The sequence below is a fragment of the Hyperolius riggenbachi genome, chromosome 7 (genome assembly GCF_040937935.1).
Source record: "Hyperolius riggenbachi isolate aHypRig1 chromosome 7, aHypRig1.pri, whole genome shotgun sequence".
Taxonomy (NCBI): domain Eukaryota; kingdom Metazoa; phylum Chordata; class Amphibia; order Anura; family Hyperoliidae; genus Hyperolius; species Hyperolius riggenbachi.
Window position 1 is genome coordinate 255,957,731 of NC_090652.1, and position 17,324 is coordinate 255,975,054.

Consider the following 17,324-nt stretch of genomic DNA (forward strand, 5'->3'; position numbering starts at 1 on the left):
GGCAGCATCCCGGCAAGGAGCATCTGCGCAAAGACGATTTCCAATATAGTTCATGCTGCAATCTATTGGAAACCTCTGTGCAGTGTGTGGCCATACAATAGATCCCTCTCTGATCGGTGAGGGATCTATCTATTGGTCGTTCTGGCTAAACATCGAGTGATGTATGGTCAGCTTATGTAGATCGGTCATTTTTCCAAGCAAAGCACAATTGGGTGTATTCACTACAATGCAGTGGGTGTATTCACTAAACTACAGTAAGCAGAAATAACAGTGGAAAGTCTTACACAGGATGAGTAGAGCATAATGCATAATGCATACACAGGATGAGTAGAGCATAATGCATACACCAGATGAGTAGAGCATAATGCATACACAGGATGAGTAGAGCATAATGCATACACCAGATGAGTAGAGCATAATGCATACACAGGATGAGTAGAGCATAATGCATACACAGGATGAGTAGAGTATAATGCATACACAGGATGAGTAAAGCATAATGCATACACAGGATGAGTAGAGCATAATGCATACACCAGATGAGTAGAGCATAATGCATACACCAGATGAGTAGAGCATAATGCATACACAGGATGAGTAGAGCATAATGCATACACCGGATGAGTAGAGCATACACAGGATGAGTAGAGCATAATGCATACACAGGATGAGTAGAGCATACACAGGATGAGTAAAGCATAATGCATACACAGGATGAGTAGAGCATACACAGGATGAGTAAAGCATAATGCATACACAGGATGAGTAGAGCATACACAGGATGAGTAAAGCATAATGCATACACAGGATGAGTAGAGCATACACAGGATGAGTAAAGCATAATGCATACACAGGATGAGTAGAGCATAATGCATACACAGGATGAGTAGAGCATAATGCATACACAGGATGAGTAGAGCATAATGCATACACAGGATGAGTAGAGCATACACAGGATGTGTAGAGCATAATGCATACACAGGATGAGTAGAGCATACACAGGATGAGTAGAGCATAATGCATACACAGGATGAGTAGAGCATACACAGGATGAGTAAAGCATAATGCATACACAGGATGAGTAGAGCATACACAGGATGAGTAAAGCATAATGCATACACAGGATGAGTAGAGCATAATGCATACACAGGATGAGTAGAGCATAATGCATACACAGGATGAGTAGAGCATAATGCATACATAGGATGAGTAGAGCATAATGCATACACAGGATGAGTAGAGCATAATGCATACACAGGATGAGTAGGGCATAATGCATACACAGGATGAGTAGAGCATAATGCATACACAGGATGAGTAGGGCATGATGCATACACAGGATGAGTAGGGCATAATACATACACAGGATGAGTAGAGCATACACAGGATGAGTAGAGCATACACAGGATGAGTAGAGCATACACAGGATGAGTAGAGCATACACAGGATGAGTAGGGCATGATGCATACACAGGATGAGTAGGGCATAATACATACACAGGATGAGTAGGGCATAATGCATACACAGGATGAGTAGAGCATAATGCATACACAGGATGAGTAGGACATGATGCATACCAGGATGAGTAGGGCATAATACATACACAGGATGAGTAGAGCATACACAGGATGAGTAGAGCATACACAGGATGAGTAGAGCATACACAGGATGAGTAGAGCATACACAGGATGAGTAGAGCATACACAGGATGAGTAGGGCATGATGCATACACAGGATGAGTAGGGCATAATGCATACACAGGATGAGTAGAGCATAATGCATACACAGGATGAGTAGGACATGATGCATACACAGGATGAGTAGGGCATAATACATACACAGGATGAGTAGAGCATACACAGGATGAGTAGAGCATACACAGGATGAGTAGAGCATACACAGGATGAGTAGAGCATACACAGGATGAGTAGAGCATACACAGGATGAGTAGGGCATGATGCATACCAGGATGAGTAGGACATGATGCATACACAGGATGAGTAGAGCATAATGCATACACAGGATGAGTAGGGCATGATGCATACACAGGATGAGTAGGGCATAATACATACACAGGATGAGTAGAGCATACACAGGATGAGTAGAGCATACACAGGATGAGTAGAGCATACACAGGATGAGTAGAGCATACACAGGATGAGTAGAGCATACACAGGATGAGTAGGGCATGATGCATACCAGGATGAGTAGGACATGATGCATACACAGGATGAGTAGAGCATAATGCATACACAGGATGAGTAGGGCATGATGCATACACAGGATGAGTAGAGCATACACAGGATGAGTAGAGCATGCACAGGATGAGTAGAGCATAATGCATACACAGGATGAGTAGGGCATAATACATACACAGGATGAGTAGAGCATACACAGGATGAGTAGAGCATGCACAGGATGAGTAGAGCATACACAGGATGAGTAGGGCATAATACATACACAGGATGAGTAGGGCATAATGCATACACAGGATGAGTAGAGCATAATGCATTGCATGCTAATATTGCATTCTGCTCTACTCATCACGCGTTAGGACTTTACACACATTATTCGAGTTACCGCAGTTTGGTGAATACACCTCCGTGTCAGCCAACTAAAATATCAAATACTGCAACAAGTTCAGAGCCCTAAAAAGGGTGGTGATCGGCACAACAAAACCGTTCTAGCATAAAGCTTTTTGAATTAAAACATTAGATACACTAGACACTAGTGGTGTAAATAGGGAGTTTGACCTTACCCCATTTCTATGAGATGCAGTATTTGCGTTTATTTATTTTTTGTCTGAATAATTCATGCATTTCTGCCTCCCCCTTCCCTCTCCTAGATCCCTCCTCCTTTTTTCTGTGATTATTTTCCATTTGTTTCACTATATTGCCCTATCTTTAACTGTGTTTATCATTTAGACACGCCGTGTACCCGATCCAGGTACAACTACACCCCTTCCAATGTGGTGTTGGCCGTCGCAGCATCTCCCTCCCGGCCACAACACTTTCATCCCGGATACGCAAAGGCTCCGCCTTCTCCTCCTAGTGATAGGCCACATGGCTCAGGGGAGGTAGCAGTAGCTGTTAGCCGCTCTCACTGTCCTCACTCGCACTACTTCCCCATCAAGTCTGCTGTGGGCCTGTCCTAATGTAGAATGACGTTTGATGCAATGTGATGGGGGGGGTTATCGGCAAAATGTTGCACGGGCCGGGATTGGTCAGTTTTGTATCACACATTACCATAGCAACGCACACATGTGCTGCCATTTGTAGCAGTACAATTGTCATCTGCTACCGCTACTTCGTGCATCAGGCCTCATATCACACATCGGTTTAGGTACGCTTTAAAGCAATTTGATTTTTTTCTAACAGAAATTGCGGGGACAGACAGAAGCGCTCTACATCTTAACAAAATGCAACAACACTCGCTTTGAGTTTATCTTTACAAATGTGGTTCCAGGAAGTCCTCGTCTCTTCACTTCAGTTATTGCTGTTCACAGGTAAGATCTATGCAGTAATATGTTCCACAAATATCTATCTATCTATCTATCTATCTATCTATCTATCTATATATATATATATATATATATATATATATATATACACTGTCCTGGTAGCAGAGCAGCAGTCATTCATTTGAAAGTGGATTAAACTCCATATTAACTGAAAAAAATAATAATAATGAATTAATAATTCCTTATTTAGCTTACCCATTGTGTTGTTTGTAGTGTTCACTTTCAGATTTAGGAGAAATATGATATATAAAAAAGGCAAGAATACTTCTGCTGGTTTCCATCTTTACTGTTTCTCTGTGATGCCAAAAGTGACATCACTTTTGTTCTTTTCTTTTTTTTCCAACCCAAATATCACCTAGACCAGTGTTCCCCAACCCTGTCCTCAAGGCCCATCAACAGTGCATGTTTTGTGGAAATCCACAGAGGTAATTAATGAGCTCTGCTGAGACACTAATTACCCCACCTGTGCAGGTTTGTGGTTTCCTGCAAAACATGTACTGTTGGTGGGCCTTGAGGACAGGGATGGGGAACTGTGACCTAGACAACAGGCTTAAAGGGAACCTAAACTGAGAAGTATATGGATTTTTCCTTTTAAAATAATACCAGTTGCCTGACTCTCCTGCTGATCCTGTGTCTCTAATGCTTTCAGCGACAGCCCCTGAACAAGCATGGCGATCAGGTGCTCTGACTGACATCAGACTGGATTAGCTGCATGCTTGTTTCAGGTGTGTGATTCAGCCACCACTGCAACCATAGAGATCAGCAGGACTGACAAGCAACTGGTATTGTTTAAAAGGAAACATCCATATCCCTCTCAGTTTAGGTTCCCTTTAAGGCTCGTACACACGCCTGAGTGCAGCCAACGACGGGTCCGTCGGCACCTCCCGCTGGGCGGATTTTCAGCAGACAGTACAGCGTGTGTACAGTCTGTCGGCGGACTTATAAGGCTGTCTCCTCTACTTCACTGTTCCCCTAGTGCCAGTGCATGTAATGATGCGATCAGCTGAAGCCAGCACTAGGGGACCAGTGAGGGAGATGAGAGGTCTCTGATTGCTGTGGGCGCCGATGGACCAGGTGAGACGCGCTGCTGCTACTTTTAACTATGCAAGGGGTAGCGGAGTAGGAAACAGAGCCAAAGAAGGACCCAGGGGGGCATGGAGGGCGACACAGGGACAAATGGGGTACAAAGGGGGGGCGGAAAGAGGATAAATGGGACACAAAAGTTGAAGCAGTAGGACACTGGACAAATGGGACAGAAAGAACGAGTGAGGAGGACTGGGGGGCACGGGGGTGGATACAGGACACAAAGGGGGATGGAGGACGCAAGGGGGATAGAGGTGCACACAGGAGGGGACAGAGGGACACATACGCATAGCAATGTATTTCTATCAGCCTCTTTGCATTATATCCAGATTTATCATGCAGAAAAAATCTGGACAGCAGTGCTACAATGTTTTGGACATGGCATGCCGTTTTCAAGTGCGTTTTCATGTTTGCTTTTTTTTTGTGTCAGTTTTCACGTGCGTTTTCAGGTATGTCAATAGAAATAACAAATTTTTTTTGATTGCGCATGCAAGTTTGTATGTACAAAATGAACGCATACATATGTAAAGTTACATGCTATTTTCCGGACGCGTAATCACATGCAAATGCGAATTTGCATGCTTCTAGTGGAAAATTACCCTTACAGTCACCAACTGACTCAGTTTCTTTTAACACCTAAATCCCATCCTGCACAAATTTAGTGTAAACAGAATTAGCTATTCACTTTATAAAGGATCTTGACTATTAGCTATTCATTGCTTTACAGGACCCTGACTTGTGTTAACCTGGTTTTCTGTGTATTCAGTTATTAGTTTCTTTTTTTCTGAGCAAGGTGTGCTTTAATGATAAACTGGGGTTCCATTTGTGGGTTTGTGGCAAGCGACAAATGCATTGCTTTAACCTAGCATTTTAATTTGTTTGTTGTAGAGCCTATGAGACATCTAAAATGTATCGAGATCTGAAGCTAAGAGGAGCATTGATCCAAAACAAGCAACTCCGACTCCTTCCCAAAGAACAAGTTTATGATAAAATCAATGGAGTTTGGAATCTGTCCAGTGATCAGGTGAGGTGAAATTCTAACACACGAGTAGACTATCGGCAGCATTACTATTATCATCTTCTGTAACCTACTCTGACATTAACCCTCCCCTACTGTTGCCTAACACTAACCTTCCTCCACCTACGCCTAACACTAACCCCCTCTTACGCTAAGCGTAAGGTACTTTACAGACTCTTGCTGCTTCTCTCAGTTCTCCTTGGCTGCTCCCTTGTAGCCACTGCTCTCTGGTAGCTGCTGCTACTCCACCACATTATTACCCAGAAACCTTTGGTGCCCAACTCCAGTAACCACTAGCACTGCTGCAAAGTCCGGCACATTTTTCCTCCGTATCCAGCAGCAGCAGTTGGCCTTATAACCATTGCAGACTCCGACCTCAGTACAGCGAACTCCAGCATGGAACTGCTGCAAATGCACCGGATTCTCCACCTTATCCACTAGTCTGAGTTCCGCTGTGCTTTAACCTATCTCCGGCGCCCAAATGACCTTGTTGGCACCATGGTGCACTTATTTTAACTCTTATGAGAAACACTGCACTACAGCTTACCCAAAAAGAAAAAGTAAAATGCTTTTATCCATTTAGAGCCATGCTATAAGATTATGGGTATTTTCTGTCTGTTTTGTTTCCTCAAAGGGCAACCTTGGCACTTTCTTCATAACTAATGTCCGGATTGTTTGGCACGCCAACATGAATGACAGTTTTAATGTCAGCATTCCTTACCTCCAAATCGTAAGTGTTTCAGCCCTTGTCTTTGCATGTGTGTCAAAACACAACATGACGTAATCCAATCACTAGAATTACCCACCTGTTAGAAGTGGTTGCTGGTGCAAGGAATCGGCATACCAATTTTGCAAGTTTACAGCACACTCTTTATTGTGCCAATTCCGCATGCCTTGAGAAAAAGAGAACCTGTGAGGCTCCCAAAATAACTGTCAGATACATTTGTGGAATTGGCATAATAAAGAGTGTGCTGACAAACTCTGCTTCTCTGTTGACCATATTGTTTAATGCCTTTTTGGCTCACAAAGTTCTAAACACCTAGCCCTGACTGCTGATACCCATACATAATGACTACATAATTGATTACAGTGGTGTCAGGATTTCTGGTACTACTTGCAAATCAGTATGGGAGCTGTGATCTGTGGATCAGTGGGCTGATCCTCATGAGATATAGCAATTTCACCCTTAGAGCATCAGCAGTGTTGTGATTAGCAGTATATAGCAACCATGAAACCCATCCCTGTTCACAGCTTGAAGCAGATGCATAGCCTGCCTGTTGACACTTTCTGGCTGATGTCATTTGAGAAGCAGGATGGTTGTGATCATGTGATCGGGTCAGTCCTTAATCATTGTAGGTATCTGCCTGGTTTATTACAAAATAAATAAATGTTTTGCATAGATTAGGGAATCTGTCAAGGTACATAAGGGAGTTTTTCTTGCTTTGGCATTAAGGTGATTATTATTATTTGTAGTATTATTATTATTTATATATCGCTGACATTTTATCTTCTTGTGCGTTTTCGGGTTTGAGGTTTTTTTTTTTCGTTTTCAGGTGCGTTTTCATTTATGTCAATAGATAAAAAATAAATACATTTTTATTGTGCATGCAAATTTGCATGTAAAAAATGCAAAAAGAGCTCATAGTCTAAATACTACCACAGTCTTATCAAAATACCATACCATAGTTCAAGGCAAGGTCTGATCACAATACCATAATCCAAGGCCAGGTCTGATCACCATACCATAGTCCAAGGCCAGTTTTGGAAGGGAATTAAGTAGCCTATCTGTAAGGCTTGGTGGTGTATTCTCCACAGTCAGCATGCAACGCATGAGCTGGCGTGGAGGAGGTACACACACTAGCACCAGGAAACAGGCTATCCCTAGTATAGTGGAGGGGAGGACTGACTCCAATAGGAGATTGTGGCGCACAGAGCCGGTGCAGATCTGACAGCCACAAACAATGCTTTCGTTATAACGTCTCAGCGCAAAGTAGCGCTGAGCGCACAAACCAGAACTGAGGAGATCAGGACAGGTAGACAGAATGAACGCTTGCTAGCTAGCGGCTACTTAGCGACAGCAAGCGTCCAAAACCAGACAGACTGGAATGAGGCAGCCAATGCGATGCGGCAATGGCGTGCCTCACAAAGACAGGACAGGATAGTGAGGAAATAGCAGGATTAAGATAGATGAACGTAACACAGATAAATATACAATAAGTATGTTTTCCTAGCGTATTACAATTACAGCTATCAATGAAACTATTTGTAACGTCTGACTAACATATGTATATATCGGCAATGAACCGACATATGACATAAGCAGGAACGCTGACTAGGACTGGAGTAATACAGGGAACAGGACTCAGAAGGATTCGCTATCTCTTCGCAGAGATGAACGCAATCCACAAACAGTAACAGAACAGGATTCAGAAGGATTCGTTATCTCTTCGCAGAGATGAACGCAATCCACAAACAGGACCAGGAACAGGATTCAGAAGGATTCGTTATCTCTTCGCAGAGATGAACGCAATCCACAAACAGAACCAGGAGCAGGGTAACTACCTCAGCACGGGTGGTCACGGTACGCGCAACCTACCAAAACGTGCTGGAAAGCTGACTAACTGCACACAGGATATAAACAGTTCGTGTACGTATACATCAGCAACACTGATGTATCAACGTAACACAAATACAAGGAAAATAATAAACGTGCTGGTATGCATATATATTGGCAATGAACCAATATATGATGCAAAGACCAGCAAAGTATCTTTATAACAAGAAACACGATCGGGGGCTAAAGCGACAGCAAGACTGGCTTACACTGAAGCTATGAAAACCCAGGGAAACCCCGCAGGAAGCAGATCTTTATACTGAGGTCATCCAATGGGAGCAGACATGCAGATTCCCACACAGGTGAATGATAATCAGTCACAAGCTGACAGCAGGGAAAGACAGACAAAGCTATGCAACTTGCATGGAAATAGATCAGAACTGCCTGAGCTGCAGCACTACTACTTCCAGTAATAGCTGCTGCAGCAGCGATCATTACACTATCAGTATTTCTTTAAAATGTGGGAAAAAACCTAAGTTAACTATTGGTGAAGCTATGTACTGCTTGTCAGAAATTGTACCTGAGGCTCTACCACTGTGAAGTGCAAGTGTTGGCCACCGTGCTGTTTTGGAGCCTCAACTTGAAACTGAATAGTAGAACATGCAGCTTTATTCATCTGCTAATATTACTCGAAGACTTGTTTTGCATTTCTATAATGGAAACATTAATTGCTGTATCGTTTCTCGTTTCTATCCAGCGTTCCATTAAGATCCGAGATTCCAAATTTGGTTTAGCGCTGGTCATTGAAAGTTCCCAGCAGGTAATTATCTCTTATTAACAAGTTACTGATCCATAGGGCCTGATTCACAAAGCGGTGATAACCAAGTTATCACGCCTAAAAGACTTTAGGCGTGATAACCTTTGCACCGCTGAGTTAGCACCACTTTGTGCTGGTGATCGCACGCAAAGTCCCACGCGCAAAGTTTTGCGAGCGCAATTCCGCGCGCAGCGCCCATAGGGTTTAATGGGTGCATCGCGCTGTGCGCTGCAAGTTTCTTCTTATCACGCCTAAACTGAGTTTAGGCGTGATAAAGGGCTTTTCACTGGCGTGCAAACAGTTTGCACCGCTTTATGAATCAGGCCCAAAGTGTTAAATAGTTAGTGTGCAGAATCTGTGTTTTTGCCTTTGTGTGTATGGGAAATATTTTCAATGAATTTATATTACACAAAAGGTGTGTATACACACACACACAATCATCAGAATCAATTTATGTCGCCAAGTACAACGGGGGTTGTGCCTGGAATTATTTTTGGCATATACAGGGCCGGTGATGGTACAGTACAGAAAATACGAGAAGAAGCATACAGTTCAGGTACAGTGGAATATACATCAATATATATAACAGAAGTCCTATACACCCAGATAGAAACAAAGATGGGAAGGACTGGAGGGGTCTGAGTGCTATGTGAGGGTAGCTGCCACTCTGTTGTCGGCACTCAACTGCTCTACAGCGATTCAGGTCCCCCACAGAATGTCCTTGAGGGAAAGACAGGAGAGAGGCAGAGTCCCCATAAGGTGGCACTTGGCTGCAGTGGAAGAGCAGCATGGACGCGGAGATCGGTAGGTCGGTGGGTCCTGATGCCGCCCAGATCGTAGCGGGTCTGCTGGGCTTAATGCTTTCAAGATCCCGGCGAGTCTCCTGGTCTTGATTCCTCCCAGTTCGCGGTGGTGGAATCAGTGGGAAGTGCACAGTGGCCATAGGACAGGGAAGCATCCAGCAAGTCCATGAGGGGGATATAGAGGTGAAAAGGGCTGCAGCCCTGTGTGCCATGGCTACCCATCCGGCGCCATCTTGCTGATCTCCAGTCCCAGTTGAGCTTGATTCTTAGGGCAACAGAAGAAGAATCAGAATTTATTTTTTTCGCCAAGCATGGTTGGACCGTGCCCAGAATTGGATTTGGCACGTTGATTGGCACAGAAAGAGTAATACAACAGAGAAGAGTAATACAACAGAACAACTGCAATAGTAGTACAACAGAACAAGAGCAATACGACCAGACAGGAGTAGTACACCATTTGAAGTAGAGCATTGTGGGTCTAGCAGGGACAGCAGCGTGTAACAGAAGATACTTCTAGTATGGCCTAAGCAAGGCAAACAGAGCGGCTGCAGCCGAAGTCACATGTTAGTTCGGTAGATGGCTGCGGGGGAGGGCAGTGTAATGGGCGGAGTTCAAGAGTAACGGTCGTGGGGAAAAAGGTGTTCATACGCCTAGTAGTCTTAGCAGGGATGGACCGGAACCTCCGGCCCAGTTTGAGTCACCTGAAAAAACTGTGACCAGAGTGAGATGGGTCGCCCACAATTTTCATAGCCCTATTGCGCAGTCTGGTGTTGTAGATTAGGTTTAGACGGGGAAGAGGTTTTACAATAATCCTCTCCGCTGAGCTGATGACCCTTTGGAGTTTATATCTGTCGCTGGCGAAGCAGCTAGCGAACCAGACCAGGATGGATGAGCAGAGGACTGACTCGATTGTAGCAGAGTAGAAGGACCTCAGAAGTTCTTGGGCCATACCAAACTTCTTTATTTGGCGAAGGAAGAAGAGTCTTTGCTGTGCCTTCCTCTGAATACTCTGTATTCAGAGGAATACAGAGGAATATGGATTTAATAATTGATGTCAGACTATTTTACAGACTGTTGGAAAAGTTAGGAGGCGCACTGCTACACTGCATATTCTGTCATATGTTCCTTTTTTTGTTGAATAAACACTGATTTAAAAAAATAAAAGCTCTTACTATCTTACTAATGTAAGGCTATGGGTGTGATCCCTCTTCAGCCATGTCATTTTATAAAAAATCCCCAATAGCATTGCATTAGTAAGAGCTTTTCAAATCACTGGCACTAAAAAGAGCTCTTAAAGCGGAATATAACCCAGCATTTCAACTTTGCTCTAAAACATTATTTACAGTATATTATATGCAACCAGCATTTTTTTTTTTACTAGACCAGCATTGGAAGGGTTACACAGGGCTTTAAAGTTCCTGGAGATTTCTGCAGACACATCCGAAGCTGAAATAGATACATTTTGTTTACATAAATGTATCTAAGTGTTGAATGTGACTCATCTCTCTGACTGAGAAGGAGCTTGGAGGACAGCCAAAGAGTGTGTAACATTTATCAATAGATACATTCAACTAAATAGAATGTAGCAATCTGAACTTCTGCATATCTCTCCACGGAACTTTAAACCTCTGTGTTTAACCCTTCCAATGCTGGTCTAGTAAAAAAAAAATGCTTTTTGCATATAATATGCTGTAAATAATATTTTAGAGCAAAGTTGAAATGCAGGGTTATATTCCGCTTTAAAGAGTGAACCAGCTCTAAAGCCCCATCTACACGATACGATTCTTTTTACGATTCGATTACTATTCTATTTACGATCCGATTAAATCCAACATGTCCGATCGGGATGCGATTCGATTCGCCATTGTAAAACAATGGCAAATTGAACTGAATCGCATCGAATCCCGATCGGACATGTCGGATTTAATCGGATCGTAAATAGAATCGTAATCGAATCGTAAAAAGAATCGTATCGTGTAGATGGGGCTTAAAGCCTGATACATTGTCTGCAGATGATGTATTTGTTTTTAAGGTGGACTGAAGTAGATGCTATCCTGAGTTTTTAACACAGTAACAAAGAGTTTACCACAATTTTTCATGTTAAATTGTAGGATCTGATGGAAACTGCTTAAAAAATCGATTTTGTAAAATATTCCTATTTATCTCTGACTATTTTCAGAGTGGTGGTTACGTCCTTGGCTTTAAGATTGATCCGGTGGAGAAACTGCAGGATTCCGTAAAAGAAATCAACTCTCTGCATAGAGTCTACTCTGCAAGTCCAATATTTGGAGTGGACTATGAGATGGAAGAAAAGGTAAATTTAAGTCCATGTCTGCTGAATAGTCGTAAATGCGCCTAAAGTGTAACTGCAGTGACAAACCACTTTTACTTAAAGGGACTCCGAGCAGTGCATAGTTACTTTGTATTACACAGGGCGACTTTTTCTCAAAGTCAGCAGCTCCATTCAGCAGAAAAAGTCGCCCTGTGTAATACAAAGTAACTATGGAAAGATGGATATCATTTTAAAGCTCTCTTTCTCCTCTTTCTGGCAACACCTAAATCGTCACCCTGCACCTTTTAGTTTTCTCTATTTTCGCGATCAAAGTCGCGGTCGCGGCAATTTCGCGAAAATAGCGAAAACTAAAAGGCGTAGGGTGGTGGTTTATGTATCATTGGAAAGAGGAGAAAGGGAGCTTTAAAATGATATGCATCTTTCCATAGTTTCTGCACTGCTCGGAGTCCCTTTAAATGACCTAAAATAAGTCCAGATCAATAAACAATATTTTGCATTGTGAGTTTTGGCCTCAGCGTTGCATGCCAGTACAGTACAGTGCATTTGACAAGCCATTAGTTATTCAACAGCCTCTACTCTGTACATCATCATGTGTGGTACTAATTATTCTTTATTTCCTGTATTTATATATCACCAATCCCCACACTGTCATTTAACACTGTGGGTGGAGGAAGGTGCAGGTAACGAATACATGTTAAATGGCCACGGTATCCACTTACTTGAAGAGACAGCCTCCTGGCACATGACTTTGTTACCTCACTGAGCAGTGAGGTACGATAGCCGGCAGCCAGTCAGATACGGTAGCCAGAACCACAGGGTGTAGAGGTCTTAAGGCCCATACACAGGCTAGATGGATGTCGCCCGACAGGGTTCGGAACCCAATCTTTTGGGTAATTTCACCGGGCCGAGCATGCACAGACATGTAGTTAGCCTGCAGGCTTACAACGCATTCTGTTGCAATGCGGGAGGGCTGAAGGAGCGGAGTAAATATGACGTCATGCAGTATGGGGGAGAACAAAGCTATCGGGTGTCGCTCAGCTGAATTGATCCTCCTGGCAGATTGCTGGCCAGGCGTGGGTTGGGGGCTGTTGTACACACAGCGGAATATCGGCAGAGGTGGTCATTATCGCCAGTCACGGCTGATGTTAATCTAGCGTATATACGGTCCTTCAGGCACTAACACATTGGATGTTGCCTGATACTGTGGGTCACCTGGGATTGAACAGTGATCACATTTGCAGCACTGTTGGCTGGCCAATGGGATCGATCCCGCTTGGAGGAGTCCATCTAATTGGATTTTCCTTGTTGATTGCTTTTCTATTGTCCTCTATAGTTGGCGGTCCTCTTACTGACATTCTCCCTCTCCACTCCTTTGCAATCAATCTACCTGCTGAGCAGGCATAGCCATATGCCTATTGCTAATGAAAGCTGCAGGAATGTGCTTTACACAGCCAACTGCTACCTAGTGTATGCACCAAGCTTTATCTTTTAATAACAGTGTTGTCAGGGATTACATGCAATTATTTGGGATGAGCAGGTGCTACAAATCTTGTATTTCATGTTGGTAGTAAATGTTGTGATCCTGATGTCCTAGTTCTTGACATCTGAGTTCCAAGGTGGCTTATGTGTATGCTGGTGCACATTGCTGCACTATGAATCACATTCAAATCTTTCCAGGCATATATATAGTTGTCTGGAAAAAATTAGCTGTGGTATGACTGAAATAACCTTTGTGCCGCGATGTGAACTACTCGTAGCTTAGTGTAGCTTATGTTTCTTCGAGGACAACTATGATAAAGAGAGACATCCGCCCAATGATATTTCAGTGATGGGGAGTTGGAAAAACAATGGGAACAAGATCTCCATTCTACCCTCACAAACAAAGAATAGGGAGCAAGTTTGAAAACTCTGGCCAATGGAAGTCTCCATATTACGGCTATTGAGGTCCTACTTCATTTTCTACAAATTTTACTCCTTATAGACTTTATATTATAGAGCATTTCACTTCTCCTTGCTGTCCAGGCTGTCAAACTAACGGCACCCTATCACACATATGTTAAAGAAGGATTGTCACCATAAAAATCAAATTTCAACAACAACTGGTCTGCGTGTATTAAATGGAATGTCCAAGCAAAATAAAAAAAATGAGTTTCACTTACCTGGGGCTTCTACCAGCCCCATGCAGCCATCCTGTGCCCTCGTAGTCACTCACTGCTGCTCCAGTCCCCCGCTGGCAGCTTGCCGACCTCGGAGGTCGGCGGGACGCATTGCGTACATTTTTACGCATTCCCGCTAGTGCAGGAACATTAACACATAGATTTTTACGCGTTACTGGTTCAATGCGTACATTTTTATGCTGCCAGCGGGGGACTGGAGCAGCAGTGAGTGACTACGAGGGCACAGGATGGCTGCATGGGGCTGGTAGAAGCCCCAGGTAAGTGAAACTCATTTTTTTTATTTTGCTTGGACATTCCCTTTAATACACGCAGACCAGTTGTTGTTGAAATTTGATTTTTATGGTGACAATCCTTATTTAACATATGTGTGATAGGGTGCCGTTAGTTTGACAGCCTGGTCAGCAAGGAGAAGTGAAATGCTCTATAATATAAAGTCTATAAGGAGTAAAATTTGTAGAAAATGAAGTAGGACCTCAATAGCCGTAATATGGAGACTTCCATTGGCCAGAGTTTTCAAACTTGCTCCCTATTCCTTGTTTGTGAGGGTAGAATGGAGATCTTGTTCCCATTGTTTTTCCAACTCCCCATCACTGAAATATCATTGGGCGGATGTCTCTCTTTATCATAGTTGTCCTCGAAGAAACATAAGCTACACTAAGTGAAACTCATTTTTTTATTTTGCTTGAACCTTGCTTGAACCTTCCCTTTAAGTGATAAAGACGTTCACAGACGTCAGCGGCTGCTATAGCTGGAGGGGCGTAACTACCATGTCCGTGCACTCAGCCGTGTGCCGCGTGCATGCCTTGGCCCTGAAACAGAAAGGATTGGTGGAAGGGGGTGTGTCCCCTGAGCCAATACTTGCTTGTTTAGTGAGAGTGATTAATGTTACAGCTTGTAACAGCGATCATTCTCAAAAAATGCATACAGCAAGTACATGACTTCCTGTGTAACAATTATGCATACATGCGTGCATTTGATGTGACACACACACACTGCAGCAGTGATTGGTCAAAGGTATCATGTGATCCTTTGACCCTTGTGACTGCAGTTATTAGCTCAAGGGATCTTAGTGTCCCTCAGTGATCACGGTTATAAATAATATTTTTTTTAAAAAATTGTTCACGGCATGCAAGGTATTCTTTATGTGCATTTTTCAAGTTAACTTCTTCTTTCCCTGCACCACCTGTCACATGACTGCAGAATGCTGGTAACTGTTTGTTCAAAAATATTAATATAATGCAAATTCAGCAGCAGTGCATAATTCGAGATAATTCTTCTTCGCATAAAGCTGAAAATAACAGATACCTTTTGTTTCAAGAAGCATTATATTTGGTACATCAATCACAATATGAAACTTCTGTTCTTTGTTGCAGCCACAAGCTCTTGAGGAGCTGACCATAGAACAAGTTCAGGATGATGTGGAAATTGAACCGGATGAACACACTGATGCTTTTGTGGTAAGAATAAACCTAAACTAAACTATAGAGACACTCTAATTAAGGTGATATAACTGCTTGCACTGCTTTCCCGGTTATACTTCACTTAAGGGGCTGCCCCCTGCCTTTCTGCTGGCATCCATCTTCTCCAGGGAGACCCACAGGTGCAGCAGATTGAAGCTCCCAGCAGTGTTGCGCATCTTCAAATGCCGCATTGCATGCTGGGACATGTAGTCCTTTGATGGGAGTACATGCATTGCAGCGGCCGTAAGTGTGCAACATCGCCACAGGCAGTTTAAATTTGCAGCTGAGGGTATCCCTGGAGGAGATGGATGGAAGCATCAAGACAGGTGGCTAGAGAGCAGTCTCCCGAAGGTAAGTAATGTCTGCCAACCCCTCTACGGTACACTCCCATTTATGAACCTCCCTCTGGGAGTTTTTTTTTATTTATTTTGATAAATAGGTTTCCTAAAAAGAAAAAAAAAGCCAATACTGAGGACAAGCGTAAAAATAATTAGGAATGTATGATGTTTTGTATTTTTTTTCTTTTTGTTGTTAAAGTTTTGATGGTCTTTAGATTCTGGGGCCCTCTAATGTGCGGCTATCACTCCAATTAAATTCTGCAACTGGCTGAGCAACGCACTTCCGTACATTTCGAAATTGATAGTGTTATTCCTGTTAGCTCTCCTATCCAATGACACTTCTTGGAGTACTGTACCTGTTTGGGCTTCTGCAGTCCTTCTTACATGAATAATTCCAATGAAAAGTACCGCAGTTTAAAGAGACACTGAAGCGAAAAAAAAAAATTATGATATAATGATTTGTATGTGTAGTACAGCTAACAAATAAAACATTAGGAGAGGAGACTCCTCCTCTTAAGTCGAATATTGTTTCCAGTACAGGAAGAGTTAAGAAACTCCAGTTGTTATCTATGCAAAAGAGACACTGAGCTCCACGACTTTGAAAGTCGCAGAGAGCTCTGTCTTCTGAAACTTGCTATCTCAACTGTCAGTTACTGTATTGTTTTTTCTTCAGCAGAGGACAGGTCAATAGTTCACTGGCCTGCTCTGTAAAATCCTTTAGAATGCTGAGTAGGATGTAAACTGCAAATATTAGAGAATCATGCAATGTTATAAAAAAACAACAACAAAAAAACAAAACACTACAGGTATATAACTGAAATTAAAAATATGAGAATATTTTCTTTGCTACTAATGTTCTAGTAATTATCCATACATCACAACCAATTCATTATATCATATTTTTTTTTTCCGCTCCAGTGTCTCTTTAACAATTTATTGACATCCTTAAGTATTAAAACGTCATGCTTACCGCAATTAACAGCAACATGACGTTTTAATACGTCACGCGTTCCCGCCGCTGCTACCGCCGTGTGCACGCCGCTACCGCCGCTGTTTCCATCGGGCTTCCGTGCTGGGTATTGGGGAAGAAGACCGAACGGTCGTCTACCCAATCGCAGTGCCTGGAGTGAATGGACGTGACGGCGAACAGCGGCTACATCCATTCACAAAAACAGGAAATGTAACAATTAAATAAAGTGAAGAAAAAAAAAAGTGAACACTTCCTATAACGAGTCTTCACTAGCGCCATCTTGTGGCCAAA

The 17,324-nt window shown here is 42.8% G+C and overlaps 1 protein-coding gene across 1 annotated transcript in view; it reads left to right on the forward strand.

Annotated features, from left to right (window-relative positions):
- Positions 1 to 17,324, forward strand: part of BBS5 (Bardet-Biedl syndrome 5) — a 38,024-nt gene that overhangs the window by 14,320 nt on the left and 6,380 nt on the right. Inside the window, exons 5-10 of the mRNA XM_068245564.1 lie at positions 3,378 to 3,505; positions 5,492 to 5,627; positions 6,256 to 6,351; positions 8,933 to 8,995; positions 11,975 to 12,109; positions 15,639 to 15,722. Coding sequence (XP_068101665.1) covers positions 3,378 to 3,505; positions 5,492 to 5,627; positions 6,256 to 6,351; positions 8,933 to 8,995; positions 11,975 to 12,109; positions 15,639 to 15,722 — 642 coding nt within the window. The remainder of the gene's footprint in view (positions 1 to 3,377; positions 3,506 to 5,491; positions 5,628 to 6,255; positions 6,352 to 8,932; positions 8,996 to 11,974; positions 12,110 to 15,638; positions 15,723 to 17,324) is intronic.